This window comes from Lepisma saccharinum, chromosome 11 (assembly GCF_977018435.1).
Source record: "Lepisma saccharinum chromosome 11, izLepSacc3.1, whole genome shotgun sequence".
Taxonomy (NCBI): domain Eukaryota; kingdom Metazoa; phylum Arthropoda; class Insecta; order Zygentoma; family Lepismatidae; genus Lepisma; species Lepisma saccharinum.
In genome coordinates this window covers 64,098,634-64,114,125 of record NC_139239.1, presented here as the reverse complement: position 1 = coordinate 64,114,125, position 15,492 = coordinate 64,098,634, and the positions used below count along the sequence as shown (strand labels likewise).

The following is a 15,492-nucleotide window of genomic DNA, read 5'->3' as shown; positions in this document are numbered from 1 at the left end:
TTTTTGTGTTTTTGTTTTTCTTTTTTGGGGGTGGGGGGTGGATGTACTGGGTGTCTGAGCCTGGTTTCCTGTACACTGAGGTGATGAATTTGTGGATGCTGAGGATGACAAATTGAGGTGGCCATTTTCTTCCTTTTCAGTGGCAAATTTTGTGTTGAGATGTATGTTGTTGAGGGACAAAAACCTAAACTGCCTCCTAACTGCCCTCATCAACATACATCTCAACACAAAATTTGCCACTGAAAAGGAAGAAAATGGCCACCTCAATTTGTCATCCTCAGCATCCACAAATTCATCACCTCAGTGTACAGGAAACCAGGCTCAGACACCCAGTACATCCACCCCCCACCCCCAAAAAAGAAAAACAAAACACAAAAGAAGAAGCCCAGCTTACACCCCCACAAGACAGAGATAACCCAAACCAAAATCACAAACCCAAATGGATCACTTTCCCATACCACCCCACCACATCAGGCCCTCAAACCCTTCACATCCGACTGGCACACAAACCTGTATTCCAAATTGGAAGAGCCCTACCCAAGCTTGCATCCCCTGGTGTCTACAAGGCCACATGCCAATGCCACGACAGCTACATCGACAGAACAATCTGCATGGTGCACATGTATCGATGACCACATAAAAGATACCAAGAAAAGACACACCAAGATCAGGCCTTTCACAACACCTCCACACCACAAACCACACCATCTCCTCCACATCCATACTTCACCCGACCAGCTCTATCATAGAAAACACCATCAAAGAAACCCATGCTATCATCCAACAGAAACCAGAGCTGAACCTGGACAATGGACAGGCTTGGCACCCTGTCCTGCGAAAAGTCACAGACCACAAAAAGAAATGATGCAGTGCACCCACTCCAGCCACATGAAGAACAGGAACTACACCACAGCAAGCAACACAACGCAGCAGATGGCCCAGCTCCTCAAGCACCACCTGGCAATGTCACCAGTCAGAAAACACACACCAGTGCCACCAAACAGGAGAAAATGCAACTACCACCCCGAGGAACTAACAAAGAAGTGATGCGCTACCATCTCCGCTTAAGATGGCATACCCTTAGTGAATGAGGGCAGTGAGCCTTTGAAATTAATTGGAAATCCAATTGTGCAATGCGGACACACAGAATTTCTTCTAGTACATATGGTAAGCTGTTGTCTAGATATTTGTCTATTTTCTCCCACAGATATATAGCAAAATTAAAATCGCACTAAGATTCTGGAAGAAATTCTAAACAAATGTATTTTTTTCAGAATTTGAAATATAGTAGTTTTTCAGAAACAACCTTCCTGGTTCAGGCCATAGGACCAGCAGTGGTCTTACGGTTTTGGCTATGATACGATAATACCAGAATCAAGGGTGGTTTAACAGTGAAGAATTAAATCCTAAGATATTTAATGGCAGATGATTTTCCCTTTACACTTCTGTTCACATAAAGTGGCACATTCTATAAGGTTGGACAGTTGGAGTCCATGCCACTTCATCTGAACAATAGTGTACCAATGTTAAAAAGTCCACTTTGTTGGTCGTATATACAAAAAACTCCATGGTGCAATAGCCCTCTGAGGGCCAGAGCCTGTCAAGTGGATACTGGGTGATGCATAGTCAGCGCATCGAATCCTACTGCCAATGTTTTCTGTCCTTAGAGACTGGAGTATGCTACTTCTTTTCAAGTGGCTCCCCAATTGTCTTCACTATGCTGAATGGACACCTACATTTCGGGGGTTCCTATCGAGAACATGGGGCTGCTTGCACAACCAATAAAAAAAGGGGGGCCGGTTTCCTCCTAATTTTTCATTAAGGTGATTGTTCCTTTTTGTATTCTAGGTGTACAGCAACCTCCAAGATGAAACTTTAGGCTACCCAGGGTCAACATTCCAAGTTCCTGACTTGCCGAGTGAAGATCCCTTCAGGTCAAGATCTTCACTGACAATAAATAAGGATGGAGAACCAGAGTTTGTGGCAGAGTTAATTTAAGCAGACATAACTCTGCAATCAAACATGCTACAGAGACAAACTCCATTGTGCCGGTTAAGAGTGGTGTGCACGGGATGCAACCGAAATTCTCCGGTTTCTTTAATTGCCATGATAAATGTGTCATGATGGAAATGTGATGAATCTGTTTTTTCTACTGCTGCTGTATTTTAATTAATAAAAAAAGACTTGTTACTAACAGAAGTCACATTTTATACATACAGACAATTTTAAAACAGTAAAAAAATGTACAGAGATATATCATCATATAACATTGCTTCCAGCTGTGACATAGCAAAAACACCAAATTATGGTGTTTTGTTGGTAACCTAACAAAAAACTTTGTACAATGAATGTCATATAGAAACTCATATATTTGTGTAGCTTCATAGACAGTTTATAAACAATTTACTGTGCGACGTCTAACAATTTTGTTTGTTTAATTGTTAATACTCTTTTTATATGCATATATATCTTATTAAACTTTTATTGCTAAGTTTTATTTGTGATACAACTTGCTCAAGTAAAATATGACAACCTTATCCCAATTTATTTTGTTTATTTTTGTCAATATTTTTTACAAAAATTATCTCTACATGACATGTATCAGATGAATTTTTTTAGCTGCAGAGTAACAATCATTTTTGTATGTCGACATTGTTATGCCAAATGCCCACAGTGCTGTAGGTTTTGTAAGTAAAGAAAATAAATGTGTACAGTTTACATATATACACACAGGAGTTTTTATTGTTGTAGCCAATAATAAAAAATAATTCCAGTTGCAGTGTACACTGCATTCATTTTAGCTCTAAGCCGATATAGCATGTGACTCCAGATAAATTCAGACTTTTTTTTTTACAGCATTCCCCACATGAACTCTGGAAATCACATTTCGAGTGTAATGAATAGTTTTATAGTGCTGTATCTTTGGAAAGTAAGAAAACCTAAACTACTTGTTTTAATGGAGCATTGTTCTGTCAATCTGAATTATCACACCTCTTCCAGACAAAAATAATTCAGGTGCCATGAAAGCAGAAGTTTGGCATGTTGTTACTTTTTCTGAAAAATGGGTGTCAAGAATTTTTGCTATTTTTTTACAGTATAGTGGATTTAAATTGAGTTATTCAGTTTTCATCTAACCAGGTTTGCACTAGGGGGTTCAGTTAACAGAAATATATATTTTCTTAATTTCAAACTATACCTAATTAGGGGGGCAAGAATTTTGGTAGACACCCTGTTTACAGTATTATTAATTTCTCGTGACTTACTTAAAAATACAACTTTCTTTTGTGTGTGAATTTCAAAATAAAGGCTCAATCTAAAACAATGTACAGGAAATTTTGGCCACCTGGACGTTGCAATAATTCCTACAAAAATATTAGTTTGGACACAGTAGGGGAAATAAAATTTCATCTCACAAGGAGGGGCTACAGCTTGTAGTAGCCCTATGGGTAGTGCTGTAGTCCCAAAATTTGGATCTTGTATTACTCAAAACTATCATACAATGCAAATTATGGGTGATATCTCTGTAAATTGCTTTAGCTAGGGGGGAAGTTTTTCATCTTCTTAAGATCATGTTGAACCATAAGTTCACTGAGTCAAAATTGCCTTGCAAAAGGCACATGCTAACGAGTAAGGTTAACCACAGAGTATGCCTTGAAATAGCTGTTTCAGTTAATAGAGAACAAAACTTTTGGCACTCTAAGGTTCCATCACAAGCCGTAGTCTCTCCTTGTAAGTGGCTTTATGCATAAATAGGCAAATCAGGACTGAACCTACAGTTTAAAGTGGAATCTGAACCACTGTGCAAATGTACATGTAACAGTTGGTCTGAAAAGTTCGTAGGCTGACTCATAGATGGCGTTACTAGAATTAAATCCATGTGATTTTTACTTAGTTCTAACCTTCAAAAGATACGTGTATAAATTTCACAGCTGCCGGATAATTAGTTCGTGAGATATAGCATTGTGAGTGAAGGAGCTTTTGTTATTGTGAAAAAATGGATAAAAAATAATTTTGTGTGTTAATAAAGCATTGCTTTTTGGCGAAAAAAAATACTGTTGAAGCCAAGGCTTGGCTTGATAAACATTATTCGGACTCTGCACCAGGAAAATCAACCGTTGAGAAGTGGTTTGCTAAATTTAAACGAGGCGAAATGAGCATCGAAGACGATGCACGCAGTGGACGCCCCAAAGAGGCTGTTACCGACGAAAACATCAAAAAAGTCCACAAAATAATTTTAAATGATTGTAAAGTGAAGTTGATCAAGATAGCTGAGATTATTACATAGCGTTGTTGGAGCGTTTAAAGGATGAAATCACGAAAAAAGGGCCCCATTTGAAGAAGAAAAAAGTGCTGTTTCATCAAGACAATGCACCGTGTCACAAATCAATGAAAACGATGGCAAAATTATATGAATTAGACTACGAATTGCTTCCCCATCCACCATATTCTCCAGATCTGGCCCCCAATGACTTTTTCCTGTTTGCAGATCTTAAAAGAATGCTCGCTGGAAAGAAATTTAGCACTGATGAAGAGGTAATCGCCGAAACTGAGGCCTATTTTGAGGCTAAAGAGAAATCGTACTATAAAAATGGCATCGAAAAATTGTATGACCGCTATAATTGTTGTATCGCCCTCAAAGGCAACTATATCGAATAATAAAATCGAATTTTGTCAAAAAAATATTTTTTACTATGTTAGCCTACAAACTTTTCAGCCCAACTGTTATCTCCTAAGTGAATAAGGTCTAGATCTGAACCTGGGACATCTAGCATTGTACCAAACTGTGCTAACCACTCCACCATGGAGCTTGGCATGTGTACACATTCAATCACAATTACCTGAGAAGAGGCAGAAATGACATTTGTCTAGTCACAAACCTGCAGTCATTTTGTGTTAATTCACATATATTTCATTGTAGGATCCTAAAAATTACTCGTACATCATTTTTTTATACTTTGCTAATAGCAAAGATGCAATGTTTCTATACATGGCTCTGTGCAACATATATTGAGATTGGCACAATAATGAATCCAATATGGAAAATCATTTCTACCACAAACAAAAAATGTGTTTCACTGCATAATTGTCATACCCTTTTTCCTTGCAAAAATTAGTTCATAACCTTTCATCACAACAATAATGAAACCAATGATAAGGGCACAGGTTAATAAGTCCGTACTTTGCAATACTGTAGTAATATTTTAACTATAATGCACAAATCAATAACTAATGTGTTAACTTTGTTTTTCAGACAGGAAAACATTCACTGTCATGAAGAAATGATGCAAGTTGAAATTGACTCACAATTTTAGTATGCATTCTAACTTACACCAAAGACATTTGTGTGATTCAATGCAAATGTTCAAAATTAATACAATTAGATTAATCAATGAAGCTATTATTATTCAGCGTCAAATGACATGGGTACCTGGGGGAAACCCTGGGGGGGGGGGGGTAAAGGCAGTCAGGGGTGTGATGCTGATCACATCACCCCCACTCACGACTGGATCAAGAAAGTGTGGGGCATTATCCCCACACCCCCTATAAGCATTCATGGCATGGTGCTAAGCACAGGGGAGCATTTGCCCTTTACCTTTTTTAGCTATTACTATTTACATGCTTTAAAACATTAAAAATTCAAACTTAATAAGTATTTTTTACCCAGTGTGCATCCTTGTTTTTTTTTCTCATTATCTTCGCATAATGAAATGAAAATGTTCAAACTTAATCAATCAATGAAGGTACTATTATTTAATGCTTCAAAACAATTAAAATTTGAACTTAATTTTCTTTGTGGGTATTTTTTTACCCAGTTCATGTCATGCTAAAAAAACTTCTCATAATGGTCGCACCTCATTTATTTTTGCAAAAATATTTGGCATAAATTCTGCGACGAATGTGCAGTGGAATAATGTACAATGATAATGCATAGTGATAGCTGTAATTAATCTGAAAACAGTAAAGTAAAAGTAAAGTGTTCCCCTGTGCTTAGCACCATGCCATGAAGGCGTACAGGGGGTGTGGGGGTAACGCCCCACACTTTCTTGATCCGGTCGTGAGTGGGGGTGATGTGATCAGCACCATGCCCCTGACCGCCTTTACCCCCCAGGGTTTCCCCCGGGTACCCATGTTATTCATCGCTGGGTGGACGCCGGGGCCGCTTCCAACATTAGAAAAATTCCCGGATTTGAACCGGCCCGGGGATCGAACCCGGGACCTTTAGCATGGTAGTCAGACGCATCACCGACTGAGCCACCGGGGCCACTAATCTAAAAACAGTGGACTCTTCAATTCACACACCCTTGGAATTCCTATTGAAACAAATGTTAAAATTTCGTATGTAATTCAAATTTTTGAAAATTTCGTTTGGATAAATTGAAGGCAGCTATTTAGAGACAGCCACGGGAAAGAGAAAGTTTGTGTTCCCTGGTAATCAGACTCAATCCTCTCCTCAATAATGATGCCAATGATTTGAAGTTGCAGTATTCTTTCTACAATCAGTTGGTGACTAGTCTACTAGGATGCAATGTTAAAGCATTTTGCATTGACTAACTCAATATTACAGAGAAAAAATAAAAATAGATAATGTTGTTAGACTTGTGTCTTAATGCAGTGTACTTACTTAAACATGTTTTTCATTTACTGGTAGCTTAATTACTCTTGTGGGAGGAATTTTTTCTTGCTTGCACTATAGGACCATACAGCAATATTTACGGCATTGTCCACTTAATGTTCATTATTATTTTTATTAATTTTCTTAATTAGAATTGTTTTCATGTTCCCTTGGAATTGAATAAAAAAAAGAGTCCACTGTAGTAACATGTCTAAAAAGACTTGAAATAAAGTCATTTAGAATAAAAGAAAAGGCTTACTTGTGATTTGCATATTTCAAAATAACTTTCAGGAACTGCAGGAGGATCTGGTAGTGGACCAACTCCATGCTGGGTTTTGTCTCAGCTTTTCCAGTCAGGAGGTTTCTGGCAATGCAACACAGAGAACCACAACCTGAAATATGTAGAGAGGTTTTTATGAACATTATTTTCTACACCAGGTTTTGTAAACAAAACAATATGTGCAGGTTTGTTGTATAAACCACGACATCCTCGGTGATTGGAATATACTGCCAAAAGTCATGGGATAGCAGCAGGGACGTAGCTAAGTTGATCAGTTTGCAGGGGCCCAAACGTAAGATTTTTTTCTATCAAAGTATTATAAATTAACAAACTATTTATACACCATATAGGCCTATGCTGTATACATACATTATATATGTATGTGTGTGTATATATATATATAGTCTTGGAAAGAAAAGGATCAAGGGCCTCGTTGGTGGCGCATGGTAGCATCATCGCCTTGTAATCAAGGGGTTCCGGGTTTGATACCCGGTGGATGCTCATAGTGGTTTGGATCCCACTTTACACTGTAGAACCAGTCCCGATTAGCCTTACTGAGTATAAAGTGGACTTAAAAGACCAACTAAATCAATCAATAAATTGGAAAGGAACATCATTTTCTTCTGTAGCCCCCAACAGTCTACGGATATACTCTCGCGAAATACACACCCATTATTCGGGAAACTAAATGCAGAATGAACTCATTAGCTTAATGGCTGATACACCAAGAACAATATTATTAGTCTTTAGATTTGTAAATTTGCTGGAAAAAATTGAGAAGTAGATAAAACCCTTTTCCGTGGTTTTAGATATAAAGTGCTGGAACCAGGTTTACAAGTATTGGCAACAGTGCAAATATGAAATGTGTGCGTAATGAGTTCAATCTAGGCATCTGATGTATACAGTTCATACCGGAATCGAATCCGGTATATCTTAGTTCAAGGGCAGGGCCGAGTCTTCTATGCCATCTGATTGTTCACTTGGGAAATGATGACGATACGAAATTATATGCACACGTCTAATTTCTTAAAATTAATGTTATTTGTGTGTGGAAAACTGAATATATGATGGCACTAGATAAAACAAAGTTCCCACACGCTGAAATAATTATGCTCTCATCTTTGGTTCGGCAGGTTCAACAACCTGCCCGGGTTTGATTCCCGATGGATGCATATAGTTGTTCGGATCTCACTTTAAACTGTAGGTCCAGTCCCGATTAGCCTTACTGTGCATAAAGTGAACTTAAAACACGAGTTCAATTAATCAATCAATCAATCGAAAGGTTCAAGGTTCGATCGCTGGTGGTCAGGCTGGAAGCCAGAATTGGATTTCGGAAGAGGCTTATCCCTTATCGGCAGCTGCCATCTAAAGACGTAAAGGTTGGGGGGAGGTGTAAATGCGCTGAAGATGAATTTCTTGGTATATTGCAACTTACCATATACAAGATGTTTAATCCTGTTAATGAAGTAAATTTAATTACTACTACACATTATTAAAATCAGATATTTGTAGGATTTCGGGAAAGGACTGCAGCCCCCGAACCCCTTCCCTGGGTATGTGCCTGCTTGCATTAGTTCCAAAATTTCTGTGCTGTTCCAACATCGTGAGGACAATTTGGGAAGTAATTGAAAGCGATATGGAAGCAAATTCTGCTCTCGAAACTATGGGACTCAATGTGATAACCGCGTGCAACCAAATGAAAGAACTCTTCGCAGGTCTTGTCCCTCAATATTAATTTTACTGTCTAATTGTAAGTTTTTCTCGCCCTCCTCGATGACGCAGTTGCAGCGTCGCCACCTTGCAATCAAGGGGTCCCGGGTTCGATACCCGGTGGAGGCACATAGTGGTTCAGATCCCCGATTAGCCTTACTGTGCATACAGTGGACTTAAAACACGAACTCGATAATTGGAAGGTTTTAGAAGAACTAAACATTACTTTTTATGCATCGTCCAACTTTGCTTCTTTTCACCCTACTTTTACAGTTTTTCTTCCTAAGAATTCCACTGAGTATAACACGCTATGAAACCAGAGGTCCAAGGTTCGGACATTGGACAGGTATGGTTGTATCATATCTGTTCCATCACTATTCCTTCGGCTTATCATTCATCCTCATCGCCGCATTTAACCCAAGAGGTAGAAAAGCGGCGTAATATAGAAATATATAAATGATTGATTTGGTTTATTTTACTTCGCTTTTCTGACACTTTTTGGCTAATCGTGAAGATGAAGATGACAATGAGTGATGTGAAATTGATGAGAGGACCATCATAAAGAACACACACGCCCAGTCCAGGATTCGAACCCAGGAACTCTGGCATCGTAATTCACCTTGTTAACCACTGCACAACAAATAGAAACAGAAAATGCTTGATAAGTTGTTTGCTTCTCCATAACTCATGATTATATTATAAGTATTATTCGCTGTATGACTAGGGATTAATTAAATTTGTATGTCTAGCCAACCTATCCACCTAAGCAGCAGCTGCTTCCACATTTGCAGGTGGAGGCTAAATGAAGAAAAATCACAGAAAGTCAGAAATATATACAAATTTTGTAACATAATACTTATAGAGCATGCAGACTGCTGTAAAAACAATTGCTACATACCTAGTTCCCTTCCTTAATTGAAACGTGGTTTATTCTTCATTATATATGAGATCAACCACCCTGGGAGTCGAACCCTGGATTTTGTGTGGTAGTCAGACATATAGAATGCCAATATGCTGGATATTTGGTAGATCAGTCGATCCTGATCCATTGTTTCCAGAGGAAGACAATCCCTCCTTGCAGGGCAGGTCATTAGCAGGAGGGTTGAGTACATATGAGAAGAACCACTATGTCATTCATTCCCCCGCCGAAAAAGGGACAAGCAATAGAATTCTGTTCTTGGAATTTGAAACGCATGGGGATATCTTTTCTGAACCATAAAATAATTAACGCAGAAAGTTCTAGCCACCCGTAACTAAATCTTCCTGTTTGTGTCATCCTTTCGGCGCCCATGGAGCCAGTGCAGGGCCAGATGAAGAGAAAGTGCGGGTTTTGGGGGGATCCTGGATCTGGTGTGCAGCAGGGAGGAAAATTGCATTTTCAATAGGTCTCAGACTTCCCTGACCGGGGCGGACCACAAAACCATTAACTGCATCCCCTCCCAATACATCTGTTTGTGTTCAACAAGCAAGAAACAGGGAAGTAAGAAAGAAATGCCTTGCTTGGGTTCGTGCTACTGAAAATTGAAGAAGTGTTTCAAACTGCAAGCAAAATTTACTGAAGAATTATTTTGCAATATTTGTCATCAAAGTAAAATTTCCAGCAAATACAGAACAGTTTCCCGGGGCCAGTGCACCCGCTTGCCCCCCCCCCCCTAACGACGTCCCTTGATAGCAGTATGCAACTATTCACGTGGCGCTAGCATCGTGTAGCAGTTGTACTCTTGGAATACGTCTTCTAACATAATTATGCAGGGTGGCTATACTAGGACCATGATAAAATTCAAGTATAATTCCCGGTTTTCAATGTGAACTTTCCAAAAATTCAAGGGCACATACATTTAAAACATAATATAAGGTGCAGAGTTTCATTTCACATACATATATTCAAAATACACTTACAAACACAAGTCACAAATGTTACATGATATACTAATTTCAAACTCAAATTTACGTAATCAAATACAAGATACCTTAGTTTGAAATAATTTTCAATTGGTTAGATAGATTTATCAGAGTTTTAACACAGAATGATAGTTGGAGTCGGGTGCATGGGACATTCATCGTTCCTAGATCCACAGTGTCAAAGGTGTACCAAGAGTAACTCATTCCAAACATTACCTCCCACCATGAACAGTGCAGTGACCAGCAACATCTGAGCAGAATCACCCATGCTAACAGACAAGCGACACTGCGTGAAATCACAGTCAATGAGGGATGTATGAGAGATGTGTCTGTGAGGTCAGTTCAGCAAAATTTGGCGTGGATGGGATATGGCAGCAGAAGACCGATTAGAGTGCCTTTACTAACAGCATGCCATCGGAAGCACTTGGGCTCATGCACACATTGATTTTACCCTAGATGACTAGAAAAACTTAGCTTGGTAAGATGAGTCACGATTCCAGTTGGTACGAGTTCGTGGTAGGGTTCGGCTTGTCAACAAGGCACTTGCAAGCTGGTGATGGCTCCATAATGGTGTGGGGCATGGTTGGACTCCTCTGGTCAAATTGAACCAGTCATTGCTTGGAATTGCCATGTTCAGCAGCTTGGTGACCCTTCATGGACTTCATTTACCCTAACAATGGGATTTTCCAGGATGGCAATACACCATGCCATGATTATTTGAGATTGGTTTGAGGAGCATTCTGGACAATTCCAATGCATTATTTGGCCACCTAGATTGACAGAAATGAACCTCATGGAACACATTTGGAATATGATCGAAAGATCCAATCCTGCACCTACAACAGCCACACAATTATGGGTGTCTATCAAAACTGATAGAGAATTTGCTGTGTTCAATATTCAGCTTTTTTATATACAGCGTGTTTCAAAAAGAATATATGTATTTTGCATGCATATATTTATTAAACTTTAAGACATACGAAGATGAAACTTGACACACATACTTACGAACCTCTCAAGTTAAGATTACAGATGTTCAATATGTCCTCCAGCAGTGACACGAACAATATCACATCGATACTCAAATTCCTCCCATACTCGGGCAAGCATGTCCTTCATCACTGATGTTACGGCAGTACGGATCCAGTTCTTCAACTCTTCCAGATTCTGTGGAAGATTTCATTGTCTTTAATGAAACCCCACAGGAAGAAGTCAAAGGGTGTCAAATCTGGTGACCGTGGAGCCCAGCTGATACATGCTAAGTCGCCAGCTCCTTGATGACCAATCCAACGGTTTGGTAGAGTTTCATTCAGATAATCACGCACTTGGCGACTCCAGTGATGGGGTGCCCCATCTTGTTGAAAAATGAAGTTGTCTTCGTGCAGCCTCGGAAGCAACCAGTTTTGTAACATAGAGAGATACTGCTGACCATTAACCGTGTTTCCATCAAAGAAGAATGGGCCGTAAACAGATGATCAGGATATCGTGCAAAACACATTCACTTTGGGCGAATCTCGTACATGTTCAATGAATGCATGTGGGTTATGTAGGCCCCAAATGCGAACATTATGTTTGTTTACCTCACCACTGACATGAAACGCAGCTTCATCACTAAACACGATGCGTTCTGCGAAAGTGTTGTCATTGTCAATAGCATCAAGAATCTCGTTACAAAATGCCACACGTTTGCGTTTGTCATCAGGATGCAGAGCTTGTAACAGCTGTACCTTGTACGGCTTCATAACCAGCCGACGTCTCAAAACACGCTAAATTGTTGTTGTAGGAAGTTGTAACTCCCGACTGGGACGACGAGTTGATTTTGAAGGGCTACGTTGGAAAGCAGTTTGAATTCATGCAACATTTTCTTCGGGAACACGAGGGCGGCCAGGACTCTTTCCTTTACATACACATCCTGTATCTACAAACTGTCGATACCATCTGCGAATGTTCCACCCATTCGGAGGATCAATTTGGTACCTCAACCTGAAACGTCTTTGCACTGTAATCACGGAATTGCACTTCGCAAACTCGAGAACACAAAATGATTTCTGCTGCGGAGTAGCCATTTCAAACAACTGACGGTTACCAAGCAAAACAGAACACAACTGACATCTAGCAGCTATTATAAAAACTAGACTATGTATTCGTTTCTCTAATAGCCGAGCCGGGGCACAGCGATCGATAGTTTGGACAAAATAATACTTTGTAATACGTATATTCTTTTTGAAACACGCTGTATAATGCATGCACATTATTTGAGTACAAATAAATAATATTGTGAATATTTCTATGTAGGATTACAATATCATATCACTGCAGCATATAAGAAAAACTCGTACCTGAAAGAAGTTTGAAAGTAGAGGAATTGCAAGGTCATCCTCATCACTTCTTGCATGCAAGAAAAATACAGAACACTGCATTTAACTTGCATGCCGAAGTTTCCTAACTGTACAACATTGCACTCCTGCCATTGGCTGATCGCTATGCACACCCTCTGCATGGCCCTGCCCGATATCACTTCTAAAAACGTACGTCGTATAGGTAGGTATCCCATGACTTTTGGCACTTTAGCATATATTTATATCAGCAAAAATCTAATTTCAATCCACATGCCATTGTTGGGAGATACTACAATCTAAGATGAAACTGTATCAAGGAAAAAATAACAATGTAATCATGAATATTTAATGAAGAAAAATTACTCTTATTATTTTTAAAGAAAAAAATCAGCATTTTCAGTAGCTGAAAAGCATCAGACACATGCATACATCATCATACAAGATCTATTTAGTGTAGAGTTTGTTCTCACAGCAGTGAGATTCTGATAACCTACTCAAGCGCAGGTAGAAGGAAATGAAATTTTTACACAAAAATTCCTCTTCAGGATACTATGCTTCCACAATACATCTAAGTGCATTGAAAAATTATGAAATTTAATATTAGTATGGGCCTACAATCATTCAAAGTTTTAATATATATATATTTTAAAAAATATTTTTCAAATAGGTTCCCAGGTTTAAAAAAAAAAAAATTTGTGCAAATTTTAAATGTTCTATTTTTAATATTTTACATCAATTTCAAGAAAAGTACTATTTTCTGTAAGAGTAGTCTTACATGGAATTGACATTCAAGGACCTAATTTTTTTTATGCTACATGTGAGAATTGTTTTTCCACAAACTACAATTGCAGTGACCATGACCACAGTGACTTTATTTGAGGAAGTTCTTCAATAAAACTTCATATTCTACACATGTCTGTTGAGAGCTGCGACGTGAAATTTTCACTTCCTGTCAAAGTAGAGGCCTTCCCTCCAAATAAAATTTCTCTACAGAAAATTCTCCTATAGAGCGACATGGAAAAAAATCTTGGACGAAAAGTCCCCGCATAGCTTTCCCTTCCTCCCTTCAGCTCGGACCATAAGGAAGCATGGTTCACTCTCCCCCTCCCCTGCACGAGGGAGTACGGTGCACAGGAGTAGCAGGTCTGCGCAGGTTTCTTTCCTTGTGGTTCCAGTATAATACATTTTTTTCTTCTTATCTGCTTTTTGTAAAAGTCATTCACCTCCTTTCACAATGGCCCTTCCACGATACAGTTGACTGCCAGCATCTGAAATACAGTGATGTTCTGCGCACACAATTTTACTTTAAAAGCACAGATTAAAGCAATAACAGAGACCAGCAAGGAAACTCAAAGTAGGCTTCACATAAAGTATTTTAAGTTTGCTGTAGGAAAAATAAATTCACCACAATTAATTATTTGATGCATTGCCAGCCAAACATTTCACTTAAAAATAATAATTGGGATTTTCCATTGACCGTATATTCGATTATTGCAAACATGTTAAAGGACCATGTCAGGAAATTTCAATGTGTAAGTTATGCTAGCGAATGCATTTGAAATTTACGAACCAACAAGGGAGGAGGAAAAAAACCTTAAAAATGAAGAAAGGTGCAACAAAAAAGGCAAAAAAATACTGAAAAATTACCTAATAGCCAAAAATGTCAAATAAAAGAATGTTTTCTGGTTCTAGCTGATAAGATATCAGGTTTAGCATTGTTTTGAAGGGCTGGACCCTGTGGCTGAGTGGTTAGCACATCGCGCTGCGTAGCCAAGGGTCCCGGTTTCGAATCCCGCTCAGGCATGGTTGATTATGAATGTTCATTCATCACTCATCTCCATCGTCGCAAATTAGCTAAGAGGCACAAAACGCGAAGTAAAATAAAATAAATCAAATTAAATCAAAAAAATTGTTTTGAAGGTTCAGAAAAGATGATGTTTCATCATCAACTTCAGAGCTCTAGTCATCACATTCCTTGTTTAACGAAATACTTTCTGTTGGAATAAGACAACAATTAAGGTATTTTTTTATCCAAATTGATGAAAGTTATTTTTAAAGAAATTAATAAGAATTGCTTAGAATGAATGGTAGTAATAATCAAGGATGTATATGTAAATAAGTTTCAAAATAATTGCAAACGTTTCACATGTAGCATGTCTATCATAGATTGATTGAAAAGTTAGTGCTTTGTGCTTTCAAATAAATCTTATCTCTCAATTGTATAGCTTAAAGTAAGAAAGAAAAAGAAATACGTTCAGCAAATGGAAACATTTGTCAAATTCTACACAGAGAGAAACTCAACAAATTTAACATTACATCTTTACATACGTATGTGCTTTATATAAGATGGCTGAGGTTGGATGCAGTGCTGTTAAGTTCTAAAGAGTATGCTCTTAGGTTTCTAAAATTGGCTCTAAAGATCCTAAAATAGGTTCTAAAAATCTTAAATTAGTCTCGAAAAATCCTGAAGTAGGTTCCAAAAAACTTCCTGAAAACTACTGATTAGGTACAACCGTTTCATTATTGAACTACACTTTTTGGATACAATGGAATCACACAAACCCTTTATATTTTTTTACATCTGCTGATGTATGTAAAAACTGACTTAGATTCCTTCAAATGTAACAACTCCTCACATAAATATTATA

The 15,492-nt window shown here is 38.4% G+C and overlaps 1 protein-coding gene across 1 annotated transcript in view; it reads left to right on the top strand.

The window, feature by feature from the left end:
• Cad87A (cadherin 87A) overlaps window positions 1–2,482 on the top strand; it is an 811,032-nt gene extending 808,550 nt beyond the window's left edge. The window contains exon 38 of the mRNA XM_083131271.1: window positions 1,849–2,482. Coding sequence (XP_082987397.1) covers window positions 1,849–1,998 — 150 coding nt within the window. The 3' untranslated portion in view covers window positions 1,999–2,482. The remainder of the gene's footprint in view (window positions 1–1,848) is intronic.
• Window positions 2,483–15,492: the final 13,010 nt, after the last annotated feature.